The 22,599-nt window shown below is 37.3% G+C and overlaps 1 protein-coding gene across 4 annotated transcripts in view; it reads right to left on the reverse strand.

Moving 5' to 3' along the window:
• Nucleotides 1-22,599, reverse strand: part of SMAP1 (small ArfGAP 1) — a 167,012-nt gene that overhangs the window by 112,160 nt on the left and 32,253 nt on the right. For all 4 annotated transcript variants that reach the window (XM_087856968.1, XM_087856967.1, XM_045803361.2 and 1 more), the window contains exon 2: nucleotides 8,828-8,961. Coding sequence is in view for 2 of the 4 variants with exons in the window: in XM_045803361.2 (XP_045659317.1) it covers nucleotides 8,828-8,961 (134 nt within the window). In the remaining 2 variants the exon portion in view is untranslated. The remainder of the gene's footprint in view (nucleotides 1-8,827; nucleotides 8,962-22,599) is intronic.

Consider the following 22,599-nt stretch of genomic DNA (forward strand, 5'->3'; position numbering starts at 1 on the left):
ACTGCAAAGCATTTTTACCCAATCCAATAGCAAATACATACAGTCTATAATAAGCTTGAAATGGGGGGAAACAATCTAGCCCCTATGAATTCTCATAACCTAACCACCAAAACTTCCCTTCTAGGACCAGGTCCGACCCTGAGGAGGAAGTCTTGGGAAAGGATTCAAAATTGAGCAGTACAAAAAAAATGGAAATAAAGAAAGAGAAGGTACAGATAAAAGTGAGAGTAGGAACAGAGCAAAAAAATCTCAGAAAACAAGAGGCCTTATTTTTAAATACTACACACAAACCACTGAAGGGAGAGGTGCTGTGCAGTTACAAAAGCTATCTTGAATATCAATTCCTTTTAAAAGTAAAGAAAACTAACACCACATAAAAATGATCAACAGAAAAGAATCAAGGTCAAATCTCATAGAAAGTTTTAGAAGAAGATAATAAGAAACAGAATAACATCTCTACAATGAAACCATTCTAGAACAAATATGCTCAGAAAACAGATCAAAACTGTACACTTACTAATTTAAAAAAAAGCCAGAAAAACATATACATGATATGAAAGAACATGTTAAATGAGTTAAAAGACATGTGAAGTTATGAAAGAAAACTAAATCAGAAATTAGAAATATTCAGGGCCACCTGTTGGCTCAGTCAGTAGAGACTGCGCCTCTTGATCTTCCAGTTTTAAATTTGAGCCTCAAATGCTGGGTATACAGATTACTTAAAAATAAAATGTAATAAAAAAAGAAATTAGAAATATTCAGAATTAAAATGAAAACTCAGAAGAATTAGAAATAAAAGGAAATCAGAAATGAACATGAAATAAAATGGAACGTGAGAACAAATAAACAGAACAAATAATGGCCTACGAAAACTGGAGAGACAAAAGACCTAAAAGTTTTTAATTTAAAAAAAATTAATAAAAAGGATCCAACAGAAAGTGACAAATATTGAAGTTAGGCAATGAAAATTCAACATACATGTAAGAGAATCACCGAAGAAGAAAACTCAAACAAGGAGACACAATACTGAAAAACTAATTTTAAAAAGTCACTGAAATTAAAAAAAAAAAAAAATTGAAACTACATACTGAAAGAGCACAAGGCATTTCTTGTCTAAAAGAAATCTATTTATATTTAACGATATAAATCAGTTAAACACAGAAGCATGAAAGAAGAAATACCACGCAAACATTAAGCAAAAAGAAGGCTGCAGTGGTTACACAGCAAGGTGTAACAACTACCTTACAGGTACACCACTGCTGTGTGACAAAAAGATAATCTGAGCCAGTTGTATTCTTTTAAATTTTCATTAAGTAGTCTCATTAACAAAAATAAAAACAGGTAAAATTAATCTTAATAATATATCTTACTTAATGCATCTTTCTCCTCTGCAGAACTCCCACGGAAACCATAATAACTCATCTCACCTTTCTTTAACAATTTAAAAATGGTGTGATATATTAAAACAAACCTGCGTAACTGGACAATTCAAGTTAAACTTAAGTTTCAATCGCCTATCAATATTCTAGTCCCAGTTTTCTATTTTTTAGGGATGGCAGAGGTACCTCACAGGAATGCTGTACTTCTATCAACTACAATTTTATTTCATAAAATTAATATGCTTTTAAAGAAGGAAATGTATCATAACTACATCTGAAATATACTATGTCAAAGGAAAGGAGGAGAAAACTTCCTCAATATATTTAGCCTACCTTTTATAATCCTTTACATCCCAATTTTAATAGTGAAGATGGGGACAACATGACCACCAATAAGAAGTACCTGTGATTTTAATCACTTGTTTAGCAATAGAAAAATATTTAAAGTACCTACAAATTGTCTTTTGCCTATTCTCCCTGTATTTGGGGAATTTAAACATATGTAGGAACTTGGGGAGAAAAGGACAAACTGGGGGCATATGCTTGATTTTTTCATTTTCTTCATTCTCCCTGCTCCTTGCTAAATACAGGAAACATTATCTCACAGAATTATATCAAACCAAAGACTGTTCTCAGTGTGCCATTTATAAATTAAGGACATACTGTGTTCCCACCACAGTGGTAGGCATCACAAGAACTACAAATACACATACGGTAAAGTTTCTAACTACTGGAAGGTTACAATTAACTCAACAGACATGCGCAAAGGTAAATAACAATATATGGTAGCAGATAATTAGGCACAACCTATATTTTGAAGAAGGTTTATAAGAAAAAGGATTCAGCTGGGTTTTAAAGAATGGGAAGGATTTGGTTTGAAAAAAGGAATATGCAAAAACATTTTCCAACAACAGAAAACAAGCAGAACCAAAACAAAATGCAAGAACACACCGCCAGAATAATTCAACAGGAACAGCTGTCTCTATACAGCCAAAGCAATCTATTGTCAAGCATCTGGAGGAAGGTCAAAGACACAGGATGAAGCCAGATGGCAGAGGTATACGATTACCAATTGAAGGAAAATAAAACTTTTATGATTCTCAGAGGAGAACCAATACAAATTTCTTAGAAGAGAAGTTAAATGACCAAAGCAGTGTTCCAGAAAGATTATTCTGAATGTGGTATGTAAAAGTGATGGAGAGGTGACAGTGACAGGAAGATCAGGAATAAGCTAAAGCCATGGATATGGTAGGAGAAATGAGAATGGAAAGCAACAGGAGCAACAAAAGAATTAAGAACTGATGGAATAGGGAGGCACACAAAAGAAAGAGGTAAGAACCACTGGACACCACAAGCTTTTAAGATGAACTCGAACTTCTAAGAAACCAGTCTGGACCACCAGATAATTATTTAAATTTTAAATGTGTCAAGTTGCAGATTAGTAGGCATCTATTAATCTTAACATTTACAAATGCTACACATTAATAACTAGGACTGTAGCCAAAATTTCCTACACTGAAACAATTTCATAAATCCTTTTTTCCTCTTTCCATATGAACATTTAGAGGTTTTACTGATACTGCTAAAGAGCAACAGTTAAATTTGATATTCTATTCTTAATTTTACTCAAATGCATATGTTATCTGGCAAAAAAAAAATCCATGCCCCATCATATCTATTCCTTTTACCATTACATTAATAGCCAGCTTTCTTTGCTTCATAGCAAAGTATTTTTCATAAAGCAACAAGATTTTTAATTACTTCACAAGAATTACCGAATATACAAAGATGAACAGATATGTAAAGCCATGTTGAAATTCCAGTGCTATGGAATCAACCGAATTGGCTAATTCCAGCCTCAAAGAATATACAATTAAAATGGATGCTTGGGAAAATTACCAATTACTTCATGCAAGGAAATCCAAGTTTTCTTAAGAACGGTAAGTCCACAAACACCAAAGGTCTCTAATAGGCAATCTAAAAAAGAACTGAAAATCACTGTAGGACAGTGGACAGACGGGGAAACCATCTGCACAGAAAAATAACAGTTGAATCCATGAGGGTAAGTGAGCTCCCTTATGGGGATAGACTAAAGAACAACAGGGCTAAAGACAAAACTGTAGTGCCTGACAGAAAATCTCCAATAGGGTGAAAAAGCAGAAAAAGAAACGGAAAAAAAAAAAATACAGAGACTAAATAAACCAAATAGAAGACGTGGTGAGTAACTTTAGCTTCTTTCACCAAAAAAAAAAAAAAAAAAAAAACAGCTTCAAGAAGGCAGTGGATAGTATCAAGTGAAGGAGGAAGACCAAGGAGGAGGAAGAGGAAGAAGGAGAGTTGAATTTGGCCATTAGGGGTAACTAGTATTCTTTGTGAGTGCAAACTTAGCAGAATGATGGGGACAGAATGAGTTAATAGAAGCAAAAGTAAGGTAAAGAAATGAAAAACTGGGTAAAGATTGTTCAAGTAATTCAACTGCTAAAGGAAGACAAGAGCTAGTCACCACAATACAGTGGCTGGCACATTGTGAATACTTAATAAATGCTCAGTGGCTGACTATGCAAACAAATGAATACAGCAGAGTCAAGAGCTGTATGTTGATAGAAAGATGGTATTAGCAAGACTTTTTTATGGCAGAAGGATGTGAGTAATATGTTTCAAAGAAGAAGAAAGAATTTAAATGTGCCTCCAAATGAATATAATTTTTTTAATTAAGGTGGAAAAGCAGGAAAGAAAGCTGCAAATGAAAATAAAGGCAGAGAAACTAGCAGCCACCACCTTCCATTCTGCCCCTAAAACAAGAACACAAAAAGCTGAAGTCAAAGTGGAAACATTCAGGGGTTGGGTGGAATGAGAAGAAAGAAAGCTTCTATTCTTTTGTTATAACAGTAAGTAAGGATGTAAAAAGAGTTGGGTTTAAAGACCTTTCCTTCTAGCCAAAATATAGTCAAAGCTAAAGTAAAAATGGTAACGATATTAACAGAGGGAGTAAAAAGGCCTACAAAATGTTGCAGGCAAGTTCACTAAGGATAAATCATAGGCCTGTGGAGACTGGGCAGTTTCAAATGTAAAGTTTCCCAAATATATTTTATAAATGAATAAACTTCAGTTGTGTGGCCTTGGCATTCCCAAGAAAATACTATCATATCAATAAATGACACTAGTCAGTAGTAAACAAAGAATATGTGAAAGAAGATTACTAAAAGATTTATAGATACATAAAGTATTAAAAGTGGTCCAAAAGTTATCAAGATAAATACCAAATATATGGATTATACTTTGCAGTAAGGACAAAATCTCACTAAGATGTTTTATTAGCACAATTTAAAAGACTGCACAAAGTAAGCTAAGAAACTTGAAAGCAAAAGTAACAGTCCTCTGTAGTAAAAATATGGTATTTTTCATTTTAATTCCTTCAATACAGATAATGAAAACTGAGTAATTAAAAATTTTTAAATAATGGAGAAAATGGTAATCAATACTTGGGGTTAACAAACCAGTACAAAATAAAAAATAAAGATTATAGTATAAATAAAAGTACAAAGTGGTCCTTTCTAAAAATTTGAAAAGTGCCTGACAATAAACTCAAGATGAAAGACATTTAATCTAACCAGGAACCACATTTTAAAAAAGAATTTTGATTAAAATGTAAGGTGAATAACTCTATTTCCATGCTGATAAAAATCAAAATAAGTTGATAAATTTTCTTTTAAAAATAAACGTAAAGCAATTCTAACACAGCTGTGATATGGCAGATGCCCTAAAACCTGAGTCACACACTCACAACATGTATGCAAATAACTGATATAAATATGGTGTATATTAATGCCAGTCGATAACAAGCTTTGAGGCAAAACTTAAGTAGTTACATTTTATGGACACACAAAAAAGATTATTTTTATTTAGCAGCTTAGATTCAGAGATTTAATCATGTTTCCACATTTGCTATTAAAGATCTCAAAATATATACAACTACCCAAAACTAAGTATCATCTTTGAAAATTAGAAATATGATTTTCATGAAATGTTGGGGGTGGTGGTAACGGAAGACATAGGGTAGAAGTATATGCAGTAAAGTACTTCCCTTCTGCAAATAAATGCCTCCTGAGCTTTTTTAATATCAAAGAAATTCTTATAAAACATCATATGAATAAGGAAGACTATATTACACTGTGATCTTCACTCTTCCTAATCTGAATTAAGAGTCAGAGTTAATAAGAACAAGCTCCAAAAGATAAAAATCTCAATGTACAGCAACCTAAGGGTACAGACATCAGTGTAGTGGCTGCCCCTAGAGAACTGACTACAAACTGACACAAGGAAATTTTCTAGGGTGATGGAAATACTCAGTATATCTTCATTAGGGTGTTGGTGACACAGTACAGACATTTGCCAAGACACATAAAACTCATATCTGTAAAGTGTTATCTCTGTAATTATACTTCAATTTTTTAAGTAAAAAATAAAATGCATAGGTATAAATAGAGTTGGATTATATGGAACATACCTACCATCACAGGCAAAAGAATATGCTCAAACCTGAGTAATGAGCAACCTCAATAGACAACTGGTATAATTACCTAACATGATTAGGGAATTTTGAGATCAAAATGCCTTAACATCCAATATTACTAAAAATGAATTAATTATATTTCACAAACATCCTCAAAAAGTAATTAATACTCAATAATACCACACAATCTATTTACTCAATAGTACATTCAGTAACCAATTCATCACAGGTTTACTAGGAAGCTATATTGCTTAAGATCAGAAAGATATTCGAGGCAGCAATACTGAAGGTTTTAAACAATGAACAAATGGGCTAATACTACTAATAACTGATAAGCTAACATCGAGTATTTAAAATGTGCCAGGTACTATTCTAAATGCTTTCCCCCCCTGGGGCGCCTGGGTGGCACAGCGGTTAAGCGTCTGCCTTCGGCTCAGGGCGTGATCCCGGCGTTATGGGATCGAGCCCCACTTCAGGCTCCTCGGCTATGAGCCTGCTTCTTCCTCTCCCACTCCCCCTGCTTGTGTTCCCTCTCTCGCTGGCTGTCTCTATCTCTGTCAAATAAATAAATAAATAAATAAATAAATAAATAAATAAATAAATAAATAAATACTTTCCCCATATTAACTTATTCTATCCTCACAGCAACCCACAGAAGGAGACATTCTTACTATTCCCATATAAATGAAGAAACTGAGGTACCCAGAGGTTAAGTATCCTGTCAGGAATATCCAGGTCTAACTCTGGCAGTCTGACTATCTAGAGACAACTTTCTAAATCACTTCGTTCTCCTGCCTTTTTAGAATCAGTTGCCTTGAAATTTTCTAGGTTAAAATAAAGGTTGTGCTTTATAGAATGGAACCTTGGGGACTTCACCAATTACTTACTCATTTATATTGCACAGTAGTCCCAGAGTGATTTTTAAAGAACAACTCTGGCTTTGCTTGCAGGTACTTACAAGGCCCACCATAAGAATACTGGATGGCTGACTCATCTGTCTGTGTGATTAAGCTTCTTTATGCTCTTTTTCTATACATTTTTTAAAAATAATACTTCATTGTTTACTCATTTAATTTTTAAGTGAGTGCATCCTAACCTTATTTCTCACCACAGAACACTAAAAGAGGAGCTCTGTGATGTATGAAGCCTTACAGAGCATTCTCTGGTGATAAGTACTCCTCAAAAGTCTTGCATTCCAAAATAATCATTCTTATTTCAAGAAGCTGACAGTTGGAAACATATAAATAGTATTCCAAATACAATTTCAAAGACAGTATATTACTTAATAATTGTTTTCAAAAGCCTGAAATTTTTAATAATTCAGTATGTTGCTGTGTAACTATAACCTATTCCACAGAAAACCAATGAACTGCAGCTGTAGTCCTCTGACTGGGAAGCTCTGCTCTCAGGTATAGGAAAAGAACAGTTGCCCATCTCAAACTGCTATTCAACTCCTTTTAACAGCCTAGTCAAGAAAAATATTATTTCTGGAAAACTGAATTGTCCAAGGATTTCATGTTTTGTCCTTAGTGTAAAATGAACCATTAGAAAGGCAATACACCTTGAATGTGTTGTACCTCCATAACCCATTACAAACGCCAAGTTACATTTTCAAGCTACGCTTCGCATTTTCTTGAAGACAACTTAATAAACAACATTATGAAATCTGTTACCACAGTTACTACAGAGATATTATCAAGAACAGAGACTTTTATGCAATGTTCAAAAAGCTCTGCTTCCTTGGTAAAACAAGTAAATTTTCTCCTCAAGGATTAGGAAAATACATAAAGTGTCATATTTCCTTTTATGTCCTGGCCAGCAAAAACCTCAAAAACTTATTTAAGAGTGAACTAAATAAGCGATGCTTGACTTTACAGCCTGAAGATCTCTTGACTATATTTTTCAAGTATTTCTAAGGTTTAATTTTTTTTTAATATTTAAATCTTGGCTCTATCTAGAATTTACTTTGGCATAAATATGTCTTTAGCACAGAAGTTTTACTTTCTTTAACCAAATCTTTATTTATGACCCACTCCCCTTGCATTATATTCTATTCTTTCACCCTTACCTCACCCTATCCATGCCAATTTCTGTGTTCTTTTTGTTTTTTCTGATTAGAGGTATGTATGAGTATCACTTAAGTTCACTACATATATTTGTGTATTTAGCCTTATACTGACTAAAAGTAATTCAAAAAGAGTGTAAGAAAAAGTTGTATAATTACACTGTGAATTACAAATTAAAACCAGTAGAAATAAACATTTTTATTTTACCAGTTAACCTTAAGGATTAGAAAGTAAGATTTTGAAAATTTAAGACTGTCACACTGTAAAAATGGCAAGCCCTTAAAATTACAAATTTATCTCTAACAAAGCTAAACCACTCAAAACAAATCCAAATCAGTCATTAGAACATTTTCTAAATAGGCTATCTTCCAACTATTGGGCTCTGTCTGAAAATCAAGAACACTTTTATCCAAAAGGGAAATCCTTCAAGTCAGTTCTTAGGCACAAGGTGATTTACTTTTTATCCCAGGCTCCCTCTACTGACAGAAAAACAAAACCAACAAATTTCATCAACACAAGGAAAAGGAATTGATTTTTTAAAGATTTATTTTTTATCTTTACCCAGGCTCCCTCTACTGACAGAAAAACAAAACCGACAAATTTCATCAACACAAGGAAAAGGAACTGATTTTTTAAAGACTTCAAAAGCAACATTTTAGATAAGAATAGTCAAAAACTTAGTTCACTACAGATCCAAGAAAATCTAAACATTTGAGAGTGGACACTTCAGGTAACACCCAAATTTTATATGTGGCACATGCCATTTCAATATACTTCATTTCAATGTTAACCCTTAGATGCAAGAAGGCTTAAAGATTTAAAATTCATTTTAAATATTGTAAATAATCTCTCAGTAAGAACATGTTTACCTGTATCTGTTCTGGTGTCCATTGGTCTAGGTTGACTGACTTGACCCTGGATATATGAACCCCAAGATTTCTATGGATTCCAGCACATCTGATGCAAATAAATACACCAATATTCCAGGAAGCCCATCGAGGACCTAATTAAGGAGAAAAAACAAATACAAACAAATATTAAAAACTAAAATAAATATGGCAGCTTTTAAGCAATATTCTGATTTTTTTACACAATTATAATGGAGCCGTACAGAATTTTACAGGCTCAAATTTTCAAATGGCACCAGGAGCAAGGTTATAAATCAACCCTGAAGAACTTTAATGAGTTTACTAATTTTGCTTTTCTAGAAACTTTCCCAAACCTGTCTAAGAATTTTAAACGAATTTATGTGAACAGTGTTTTCACTTAGCATATTTGAACCAGGAATAGTAATATCCCACAGTAAAAAGTAAGTTCTTCGTTAAATGTGTATGGTGTTCCTTAAAAGATTACCAACACATATAAATCAAAGAGTTTTTAATGAAATGTAGACATAAGAAACACACAACCAACCGAAAAGAAAAATGTGTAAAAAGGTATGAATAAGTAATTCACAGAAGAAATATATGACCAATAAACATAAAAAACATTTATGAGCTAGTAGGGAAAATGTACTTTAAACCTACAACAATCTCCATTCTACATTCAACACATTGGAAAAAAATTTTTTAATCAACTAAATGTTAGAAAGACTGAGAAACAATAAGGTCAGCCTCAACAAGCCTTATAACAACACGAATAAATCCCAAATATAACCCTGAACTAAGAAAAGTTATAAACTACAGTGTGCTATAAAATAATAGTTCTTTGGATCATGGTTAAAAATTCTGAAAAACACAGTAGAGAAACTCACAGAAGGATACAAGAATACAAAGCCTTAGCTGTACTATTCTTTATGTCTTTAAATGTATTTTCTTGATAATTTTAAACATTCTTTTTTTTAATTTAAATTCAATTAGCCAACATAGAGTACATCATTAGTTTTTGATGTAGTGTTCAATGATTCATCACCTGCGTATATAACACCCAGTTCTCATCACATCACATGCCCTCCCTAATGCCCGTCACCCAGCTACCCCATCCCTCCACCCACCTCCCTTTCAACAACCCTCAGTTTGTTTCCCGGAGTCAAGAGTCTCCCATGTTTGTCTCCTTCTCTGATTTCCTCCCATCCAGTCTTCCCTCCTCTCCCTTATGATCCTCTGCGCTAGTCCTTATATTCCACACACGAGTGAAATCATATAATTGTCTTTCTCTGATTGACTTATTTCACTTAGCATAATTCCATCCAGTTCCATCTATGTCGATGTAAATGGTAGGTATTCATCCTTTCTGATGGCTGAATAATATTCCATTTTATATATGAACCACATCTTCTTTATCCATTCATCTGTTGAAGGATATCTTGGCTCCTTCCACAGTTTGGCTATTGTGGACATTGCTGCTATGAATATTGGGATGCAGGTGCCCCTTCTTTTCACTACATCTGTATCTTTGGGGTAAATACCCACTAGTGCAATTGCTGGGTCGTAGGGTAGCTCTATTTTTAACTTCTTCAGGAACCTCCACACTGTTTTCCAGAGTGGCTGTACCAGCTTGCATTCCCACCAACAGTTTAAGAGAGTTCCCCTTTCTCTGCATCCGTTAACTTTAGCAATTCTAACTGGTGTAAGGTGATATCTCATTGTGGTTTTGATTTGTGTTTCCCTGATGCCAAGTGATGTGGAGCATTTTTTCATGTGTCTGTTGGCCATTTGTATGTCTTCTTTAGAAAAGTGTATGTTCATGTCTTCTGCTCATTTTTTGACTGGATTATTTGTTTTTTGGATGCTGAGTTTGATTACGTTGTTTAATGATCTTGAATACCAGTCCTTTATCTGATACATCATTTGCAAATATCCTCTCCCATTCCATAGGTTGCCTTTTAGTTTTGTTGACTGTTTCCTTTGCCATGCAGAAGCTTTTTATCTTGATGAAGTCCCAATAGTTCATTTTTGCTTTTGTTTCCCTTGCCTTTAGAGACGTGTCTTGCAAGAAGTTGCCGTAGCCGAGGTCGAAGAGGTTGCTGCCTGTGTTCTCCTCTAGGAGTTTGATGGACTCCTGTCTCACATTTAGGTCTGTCATCCATTTTGAGTTTATCTTTGTGTATGGTGTAAGAGAATGGTCCAGTTTCATTCTTCTCCATGTGGCTGTCCAATTTTCCCAGCACCATTTATTGAAGACTTTTTTCCATTGGATATTCTTTCCTGCTTTGTCGAAGATTAGTTGACCATAGAGTTGAGGGTCCATTTCTGGGCTCTCTATTCTTTCCCATTGATCTGTCTGTTTTTGTGCTAGTACCATGCTGTCTTGTTGATCACAGCTTTGTAATATAGCTTGAAGTCAGGTATTGTGATGACCCCAGCTTTGGTTTTCTTTTTCAACATTGGCCTGACAATTTGGGGTCTTTTCTGGTTCGATACAAATTTTAGGATTGTTTGTTCCAGCTCTGTGAAAAATGTAATTTTAAATAACCTTATGATTATTTTCATGTACTGCTTGTGTAAAGTAAAAATGGAAAAATAAAAGTATTATCTGACGATTATGTCAACTATTCAGAAGCTTATACCCAACTGACTTTTATAAATCACCTGATTATGAAAACAATATATACATATGAGATATCAATAAAAGCCAAGCTTTTTAAACCATTTATTAGACTTCTGTATTAAGTACATACTTTTTATCTAAAGGTGAGATTTAATCTACAAAATTAACACTGAAGCCAGTAACTACAATGCAGTAAAACTAAACACATTCCTCTCCAAAATTCCTTATGAGGTAGTTTATGCATATACAATTTATACCAAAATATCCTCCTTTTAAATTTGAAAAATGATACCTATAAACTGACAAACATCTGGGACATGTTCGATTTAAATGTTTGATTGCTAACAGCATGGAAATGAATTAGAGACCAAAAGACCTGTATTGTCAACCTACTCGGCTGTCACTGAGAGGCATGAATTACCCTGCACTAATAACAAACTGAGAAACAAGGTTGTCATATGTTAAGTGGAGTCAGGATTGGCTGCCTCATTACTTAAGTGAGTCCTGTACAGAAAATATTTTGAAATTTTTAAAGCACTACTTAAGTGCAAGTTATTGTCATCTTAAGAAATTTTGAAAATCAAAATACAGTATGTTCCTACTCTAGAAAAGTTTCTACACTGGTCTGCAAAACAACTGTATCTTGAAACTTTCCTCAAAAACAACTCCCAAAAAGGCAGTGAATCCAGAGCATGATGGGAAAAGATTTTCAACACTCTCCAAGTGTGGCTTCATTTTCGTTCTTAAAATAGAATGATTCCCCTCAGAATATGTTAGACCCACAGCCAAATACAAATGGAGACTTTTCTCTACAGCACAATTTTTCTGATGCAGCAAATGTTATGACTAAATGAATTAATTCGAAAGCATCATTTGCGGGTGCCTGGGTGGCTCAGTCAGTTGAATGTCCAACTCTTGATTTCAGCTTGGGTCATGGTCTTGGGGTCATGGGATTGAGCCCTACATCAGGCTCCGTACTCAGCATGGAGTCTGCTTGTCCACCCTGCATCAGGCTCCACACTCAGCATGGAGTCTGCTTGTCCCTCTCCCTTGGCTCCTATCTCTCTCTCCCCCTCAAATAAACAAATAAATAAAATCTTTTAAAAAAAAAAGAAAGAAAGAAAGCATCATTTGCACGATGTAATAATAACTGTCCAAGCAGGTAAAAAGCTGTAGCACCAAATAGAGTGGTGCATTTTTACAATAACCAAAGATAATAAAGGGATCAAATGTATAAAAGCAATATACAAGAATAATGCTAGCAGTAACAGAAAAAAAAATAGGCATATTACTATTGAACAAAAAGCTAGATATAATTAAATGTTAAGTGATGTTCAGGTTTTACACAGCTTTACACACTGCTATCACTTATGGGAAATGCTAGCCCCAATCTTTTTTTACCAATTCAAACAATAATGCAATTTTGTCAATGCATCATTCTTTGGAATATAGCTATTGCATCTTAACCAATATGGTTAGGGACCTTCAAAAATAGACTTTTAAAAGCCCAACCAAAATTACAATTGGGTTATCCACTCTATTAAATAATTAGCCTTGTAAAATTTGCCTAAAGTTGATAAAATAATAGCTGCTCAACACGGTAGTCATTCAAGTACTGGTATGAAATCCTCATTTTCATTCACCAAACTATTGGTGAATACTTACCAACTCTATGCCAAGTAAATGCTATTAAAAGACCACAGACACAAAGGTAAAAAGCTAAGTTCCCAGACTCAGGAGGCCAAGACAGGTATAAATATGTATAACCATTTAAAAAACAATTTGGTGAAAAGGAGTTAAGATGGCGGAGGAGTAGGGGACCCCTTTTTCAGCCGGTCCCCTGAGTCGAGCTGGATAGGTACCAGACCAGCCTAAATAACCACGGAATCAGCCTGAGACGCAGGATGATGCATCTGGCTCTCTACAAATGAACATCTCCAGCGCTGAGTATTGAGGTACGAAGAGGGGAGCTGTAAACCGTGCACAGATATCGGAAGATAAACGGAAGGGGGAGGGAGCCGCCGCGTTTGGGCGCCGGGAAGCGGCAGCCACCTGCACGGGGAGCGGGCGGACTCACAGAGGGCACCCGCGAGAGAGCGGACTGAGACCGGTGAGCCGTGAACGCGCGCCACCAGGCATCTCCCGGAACACCGGAATCCCGGTGTGCTCACGGGATCCAGACTGAGACCGGGAACTCCCGGAGCGCTTGCAGGGCGGCTGGCGGGCCACCTGCACGGGGGAGCGGGCGGACTCGCGGTCGGCACCCGCGAAACAGCAGACTGAGACCCTGAACCGGGTGCGCGCGCCACCAGGCTTCTCATGGAACTCCGGAATCGAGGTGTGCTCACCTGGCATAGACTGAGACCGGGAGACCCGGGAGCGCGCGGGGCGGCCGGTGGCTGGCGGCATTAGAAACACAAAGGACAGAGACGCGCCGGCCCTGGAAGTGAGGGCAGGGTCTCCGAGTTGGTGCGCACATCCCGGGACGCCGCAGGGTTGAGCAGCACCAACAGTAACAGAGTTAAAGTGGCCAGAACATCAGTGGAGAACGGGCCGCAATCCCTCTGTTCTGTGACAATGCAGCCTCTGCTGCTCTGACTCTCAGAAGAGGCATAGCCGGCCGCCAGGGAAAGCCGCCAGAGAACAAAAGCCTGGAAATACCGGCTCAGAGAGTGCCCATCCCCATCCTCCCTCGCAGGGGACACGGAGACTCTAATCAAACAGGGTTGCCTGAGTATCGGCGCGGCAGGCCCATCCCCCAGAACACAGAAGGCAGGCTGAAAAATCAAGAAGCCCACAACCGGAGGCGCCTGGGTGGCGCAGTCATTGAGCGCCTGCCTTCAGCTTAGGGCGTGATACCGGCGTTCCGGAAAGGAGTCCTTCATCGGGCTCCTCCGCTGGGAGCCTGCTTCTTCCTCTCTCACTCCCCTGCTTCTGTTTCGTTCTTGCTGACTGTCTGTCTCCCTCTCTCAGATAAGTAAATAAATAAAATCTTTAAAGAAGAAGCCCACATCTCTAAGATCCCTATAAAACAAGAGGCACGGCCTGGGACCCAGTCAATAATTTTGGGCTCTGGAAACCCCGCAACCTCTCTTCATCAGAATGACAAGAAGGAGAAGCCCCCCCCAGCAAAGAAAAGACAATGAGTCAGTGGCCTCTGCCACAGAAGTAACGGATATGGATGTAACCAAATTATCAGAAATGGAATTCAGAGTAACAATGGTCAAGATAATGAGTAGACTTGAAAAAAGTATTCAGGAAAATATTACTGAGAATATACAATCCCTAAGGGCGGAAATGAGAGCGAATTTGACAGAAATTAAAAATTCTATGAGCCAAATGCAGGCAAAACTAGAGGCTCTGACGGCCAGGGTCACGGAAGCGGAGGAAAGGGTTAGTGAATTGGAGGATGGGTTAATAGAGGAAAAAATAAAAATAGAAGATGGTCTTAAAAAAATCCACGCCCACGAATGTTGGCTACGGGAGATTACTGACTCAACGAAACGATCCAATGTTAGAATCATCGGCATCCCCGAGGGGGTGGAGAAAAACAGAGGTCTAGAAGAGATATTTGATCAAATTGTAGCTGAAAACTTCCCTAATCTAGCAAGGGAAACAAACATTCGTGTCCAAGAGGCAGAGAGGACCCCTCCCAAGCTCAACCATGACAGACCTACACCACGTCACGTCATAGTGCAACTCGCAAATATGAGATCCAAGGATACAGTATTGAAAGCGGCCAGGGCAAAGAAATTTCTCACGTACCAAGGCAAAGGCATCAGAATTACATCAGACCTGTCTACACAGACCTGGAATGAGAGAAAGGGTTGGGGGAGCATTTTTAAAGCTCTTTCAGAGAAAAACATGCAGCCAAGGATCCTTTATCTAGCAAGGCTGTCATTCAGAATTGATGGAGAAATAAAGACATTTCAGAATCGACAGTCACTAGCCAATTTCGTAACCACGAAACCAGCCCTACAGGAGGTATTACGGGGGGTTCTATAAAAGTAAAAAGGCCCCAAGAGTGATACAAAACAGAAAGTCACAGCCAATACAAACAAAGACTTTACTGACAACATGGCAGAATTAAAAGCATATCTCTCAGTACTCAGCCTGAACATTAATGGTTTAAATTCTGGTTTCAAACGCCACAGGGTTGCAGATTGGATAAAAAGAAATGACCCATCCATTTGCTGTCTACAAGAGACTCATTTCGAACCCAAAGATGCATTCAGACTGAGAGTAAGGGGATGGAGTACCATCTTTCACACAAATGGACCTCAAAAGAAAGCTGGGGTAGCAATTCTCATATCAGATAAATTGGATTTTAAACTACAGACTATAGTTAGAGATGCAGAAGGGCACTATATTATTCTTAAAGGAAGTATTCAACAAGTGGATATGACAATTATAAATATATATGCCCCCAACAGGGGAGCAGCAAGATACACAAGCCAACTCTTAACCAGAATAAAGAGACATATAGATAAAAATACATTAATAGTAGGGGACCTCAACACTCCACTCTCAGAAATAGACAGAACACCCTGGCAAAAACTAAGCAAAGAATCAAAGGCTTTGAATGCCATACTCGACGAGTTGGACCTCTTAGATATATATAGAACACTACACCCCAGAACCAAAGAATACTCATTCTATTCTAATGCCCATGGAACATTTTCAAGAATAGACCATGTTCTGGGACACAAAACAGGTCTCAGCCGATACCAAAAGATTGAAATTATCCCCTGCATATTCTCAGACCACAACGCTCTGAAATTGGAACTCAACCACAAGGAAAAATTTGGAAGAAACTCAAACACTTGGAGACTAAGAACCATCCTGCTCAGGAATGACTCGATAAACCAGGAAATCAAAAATCAAATTAAACAATTTATGGAGACCAATGAGAATGAAAATACAACAGTCCAAAACCTATGGGATACTGCAAAGGCAGTCCTAAGGGGGAAATACATAGCCATCCAAGCCTCACTCCAAAGAATAGAAAAATCTAAAATGCAGTTTTTATATTCTCACCTCAAGAAGCTGGAACAGCAACAGAGGGACAGGCCTAATCCACGCACAAGGAAGCAGTTGACCAAAATTAAAGCTGAAATCAATCAAGCAGAAACCAGAAGTACAGTAGAGCAGATCAACAGGACTAGAAGCTGGTTCTTGGAGAGATCAATAAAATTGACAGACCACTGGCAAGACTTATCCAAAAGAAAAGAGAAAGGACCCAGATTATTAAAATTATGAATGAAAAAGGAGAGGTCACGACGAACACCATTGAAATTGGAAGGATTATTAGAAATTTTTGTCAACAGCTATATGCCAATAAACTAAGCAATCTGGAAGAGATGGAATCCTTCCTGGAAACCTATAAACTACCAAGATTGAAACAGGAAGAAATTGATTTCTTAAACAGGCCAATTAATTATGAAGAAATTGAGTCAGTGATAAACAACCTTCCAAATAACAAAACTCCAGGCCCGGACGGTTTTCCTGGGGAATTCTACCAAACATTCAAAGAAGAAATAATACCTATTCTCCTAAAGCTATTTCAAAAAATAGAAACAGAAGGAAAGCTACCAAACTCATTCTATGAGGCCAATATTACCTTGATCCCCAAACCAGGCAAAGACCCCCTCAAAAAGGAGAATTACAGACCGATTTCCCTAATGAATATGGACGCCAAAATCCTCAACAAGATACTTGCTAATAGAATCCAACAGTTCATTAAAAGGATTATCCACCACGATCAAGTGGGATTCATACCTGGGATGCAAGCGTGGTTCAATATTCGCAAATCAATCAGCGTGATACATCATATCAACAAGAAAAGACTCAAGAACCATATGATCCTCTCAATCGATGCCGAAAAAGCATTTGACAAAATACAGCATCCTTTCCTGATTAAAACCCTTCAGAGTGTAGGAATAGAAGGTACATTTCTCAATCTCATAAAAGCCATCTATGAAAAGCCTACTGCAAATATTATTCTCAATGGGGAAAAGCTGGAAGCCTTTCCCTTAAGATCAGGAACACGACAAGGATGCCCACTCTCGCCACTATTATTCAACATAGTACTAGAAGTCCTTGCAACAGCAATCAGACAACAAAAAGGGATCAAAGGTATTCAAATCGGCAAAGAAGAAGTCAAAATGTCTCTCTTCGCAGATGACATGATACTCTATATGGAAAACCCAAAAGAAGCCACTCCCAAACTATTAGAAGTTATAGAGCAATTCAGTAACGTGGCGGGATACAAAATCAATGCTCAGAAATCAGTTGCATTTCTGTACACGAATAACGAGAACGAAGAAAGAGAAATCAGGGAATCCATCCCATTTACAATAGCACCAAAAACCATACGTTACCTTGGAATTAACTTAACCAGAGACGTAAAGGACCTTTATTCTAGAAACTATAAATCACTCTTAAAAGACATTGAGGAAGACATAAAAAGATGGAAAGATATTCCATGCTCATGGATCGGAAGAATTAACATAGTTAAAATGTCCATGCTACCCAGAGCAATCTACACTTTCAATGCTATCCCGATCAAAATACCGAGAACGTTTTTCAAAGAACTGGAACAAATAGTCCTTAAATTTGTATGGAACCAGAAAAGACCCCGAATCTCCAAGGAACTGTTGAAAAGGAAAAACAAAGCTGGGGGCATCACAATGCCGGATTTCGAGCTGTACTACAAAGCTGTGATCACAAAGACAGCATGGTACTGTTACAAAAACAGACACATAGACCAATGGAACAGAATAGAGAGCCCAGAAATGGACCCTCAGCTCTTTGGGCAACTAATATTTGATAAAGCAGGAAAAAACATCCGATGGGAAAAAGACAGTCTCTTCAATAAATGGTGCTGGGAAAATTGGACAGCTACATGCAAAAGAATGAAACTTGACCACTATCTCACACCATACACAAAAATAAACTCCAAATGGATGAAAGACCTCGATGTGAGACAGGAATCCATCAAAATTCTAGAGGAGAACATAGGTAGCAACCTCTACGACATCGGCCAAAGCAACCTTTTTCATGATACATCCCCAAAGGCAAGAGAAACAAAAGATAAAATGAATTTATGGGACTTCATCAAGATTAAAAGTTTCTGCACAGCCAAGGAAACAGTCAGAAAAACTAAGAGGCAGCCCACGGAATGGGAGAAGATATTTGCAAATGACACTACAGATAAAGGACTGGTATCCAAGATCTACAAAGAACTTCTCAAACTCAATACACGAGAAACAAATAAACAAATCAAAAAATGGGCAGAAGATATGAACAGACACTTTTCCAATGAAGACATACAAATGGCTAACAGACACATGAAAAAATGTTCAAAATCATTAGCCATCAAGGAAATTCAAATCAAAACCACACTGAGATACCACCTTACGCCAGTTAGAATGGCAAAAATAGACAAGGCAAGAAACAACAATTGTTGGAGAGGATGTGGAGAAAGGGGATCCCTCCTACATTGTTGGTGGGAATGCAAGTTGGTACAGACACTCTGGAAAACAGTGTGGAGGTCCCTTAAAAAGTTAAAAATTGAGCTACCCTATGATCCAGCCATTGCACTACTGGGTGTTTACCCCAAAGATACAGACGTAGTGAAGAGAAGGGCCATATGCACCCCAATGTTCATAGCAGCAATGTCCACAATAGCTAAATCGTGGAAGGAGCCGAGATGCCCTGCAACAGATGACTGGATTAAGAAGTTGTGGTCCATATATACAATGGAATATTACTCAGCAATCAGAAAGAATGAGTTCTCAACATTTGCTACAACATGGACGGCACTGGAGGAGATAATGCTTAGTGAAATAAGTCAAGCAGAGAAAGACAACTATCATATGATTTCTCTCATCTATGGAACATAAGAACTAGAATGATCAGTAGGGGAAGAAAGGGATAAAGAAAGGGGGGGTAATCAGAAGGGGGAATGAAACATGAGAGACTATGGACTATGAGAAACAAACTGAGGGCTACAGAGGGGAGGGGGGTGGGGGAATGGGATAGACCGGTGATGGGTAGTAAGGAGGGCACATATTGCATGGTGCACTGGGTGTTATACACAACTAATGAATCATCGAGCCTTACATCGAAAACCGGGGATGTACTGTATGGTGACTAACATAATATAATAAAAAATCATTATTAATAAAAAATAAATAAATAAATAAATAAATAAATAAATAAAAAACAATTTGGTGAAATCTAGATGAATAAACTCTTCCACCAGGCAATCTATTCATACACACACACACACACACACACACACACACACACACACACTCTCATGCTTAGACACACACATATGGACTGACTAATTTATACATGTAATATGATATATCTAGGTACACGTACACACTCATATATAACATACCCTATAGCAGTTATTTTAAATGGCAGATCACAACTCATTAATTTAATCTCAACAAGTATTTATTTTTATTTATTTTTATTTTTTTATTTTTTAAATTTTTTTTAAAGATTTTATTTATTTATGTGACAGAGAGACAGCCAGCGAGAGAGGGAACACAGCAGGGGAGTGGGAGAGGAAGCAGGCTCCCAGCAGAGGAGCCCGATGTGGGGCTCAATCCCAGAACGCCGGGATCACGCCCTGAGCCGAAGGCAGATGCTTAACGACTGCACTACCGAGGCGCCCCTACAAGTATTTATTTTTAAAAGAGAAGGAAAAAAGATATGACTGCATCACAGAAAGGGTAAAAATAGTTTCATTACACTTCTTTAAAAAATAAGCAACATAGGGGAGCCTGGGTGGCACAGTCAGTTGAGTACCCTACTCTTGGTTTGCATTCCAGTGGTGATCTCAGGGTCATGAGATCAAGCCCCACATCAGGCTCCAAGCTCAGCACAGAGTCTGCTTGGGATTCCCAGTGACCCCTAACCCCATATGAGCACACTCACGCATGCACTTACTCTCTCTCTAAAATAAATAAATCTCTTAAAAAATCAGTAACACATATATATGTATATAGGCACATGTACACACAAAAATCAAGTAATGCTGTAAAATGCTTTTCTCTGAGTCATGGTCAAATATGGCTGAAAAACACTACAAAGAAACTCATACATGTATTTAAGAAGCATGTACCAGAATATTTATAGCAGCATGGATTCCTAAAATGACTGGAAATGAAAGTTCACTAATATGATTATCTCACCCTACAAATGAATGTGAAAATGAATAATCTGCATGTATCAACATGGATAAATCTTAATTATAACATGGAGTGAACAATTTTAGCATAAGGTGATCTATGATTACATATGCCCTCTCCTACCTTCTTTTTTTTTTTTTTTTAAGATTTTATTGATTTATTCGACAGAGATAGAGACAGCCAGGGAGAGAGGGAACACAAGCAGGGGGAGTGGGAGAAGAAGAAGCAGGCTCACAGCGGAGGAGCCTGATGTGGGGCTCGATCCCACAACCCCGGGATCACGCCCTGAGCCAAAGGCAGACGCCTAACCGCCGTGCCACCCAGGCGCCCCCCTCTCCTACCTTCTTGCTTCTGCATTTGTTGCTGTCTCTGCCCCAAATGTTTCTTCCTTAGGTCTCCATATGCCTGGCTCACTCTGTTGTATTGGCCTCAGTTCACATGCTACCTGCTTACAGAGGACTCCCATCACTGCTCTAGCTAGAGTTGCCTCCCCCAGTTACTCTCCAACATTTATATATAATACTTCCAGCAATCTGTTCTGAAGTTTACACAAAAGTCTAAGGTAAACAAACATATATACAAATAGGTAAATAGCTAGAGGGTTTAATTACTTTAGAGCTAACTCTCAAACTAAGAAAAATTAAAGAACGACAAAGTAGACAAAGATCGGTATCTCTCAAACTCTAATGCGCATACATAACCCTAGGTATATTACACATTCTCATTCTGTAGTCCTCCAGAGGCACCTGAGATCCTGCATTCCTAACAAGTAACCAATGATGTCCAAGCTGCCATCCACAAAGTACATTTAGAAGAGCAAGATTCTAAATTATTCTTGACAAGGTCTTCAACCCAAGCATTCAGCACACTTCTTGACCTGTTTTCATTATTCTTACTGAGTAAATGACTCAAATTGTGAAAATTTATTTTAATATACCAGGAATTAAATCTGCTGAGGAAAAAATCCAGAGGTTACTTAGAATTCAAATACTGGGTTGAGTGATCCATATCACTACCTCACTTAAAAGCAACACAAATAAGCGAGCATCAACTAAACTGATATTATTTATCTCATAATCACAATCACACTAAAACAAAGCTCTAGTAACAAAAGAGAAGATGTTATTTGGTCTCACCAATATTAGCACCTTTATTCATATCCTTCATCACCGAATACTTAAGAGAATGCTAACGATCCAAACATATCACCTTAAAGGATTAATAAATGTGGCAACAATAAGAACGGAAATGGACAAATGTGAGAATCACCAGGAAGAACTGACAGGAGTTAGTGTTTGGGAAACAGTGATAAAAGAGAAAGTAGAGACCAAAATGTCGTGTTCTATTTAAATCTGGGATTTAAAGCATAAAGGTACTTGTAGACTCAGAAAATTTTGCAGGTAATCTACTGAATGCTTTAAATGACAGTGACACATGGAGATGAAAATGTCCATCAAACAATGAGGAATACAGGACTTATGTTCAAACTAGATATACAAACCTGAGCACCTTCAAGATGGCAGTTGTAGCCACAAGAACAAAAGAGCAAAAGAAGCAGAATACAAAGTCTTAGGGAGAAAATGAAAAGTAATACCAAGAAAAAGGCCAGGATCTTAAAGAAAATACAGTCGACAATGTCAAAAACTTCAGGGAAGTCAAGAATGGGATTAGGAGAGAATAAACGCATGTGTTAAAACTAAGAGGTCATAGGTAACCTCGTGGAGATTAGGCAGGAGAGGGAGGGAATTCATTCATTCTGAATTCCATTATCAGATTAGTATGGAAGGAGGAGAAAAGAAAGGAGATTCACCCACTCTGAATTATCAGATTAAACTCTTTCACTATTTCAGTCTCCAACTCCAAGCTTTTAACAGTTTTCTATTTTCCTCTGTTTTGGTTTCATGACCACTTATAATCTTGATCCTTCTTAAACCAACTTTATT

Source organism: Ursus americanus, chromosome 29 (genome assembly GCF_024610735.1).
Source record: "Ursus americanus isolate L20-20 chromosome 29, mUrsAme1.1.p, whole genome shotgun sequence".
Taxonomy (NCBI): Eukaryota; Metazoa; Chordata; class Mammalia; order Carnivora; family Ursidae; genus Ursus; species Ursus americanus.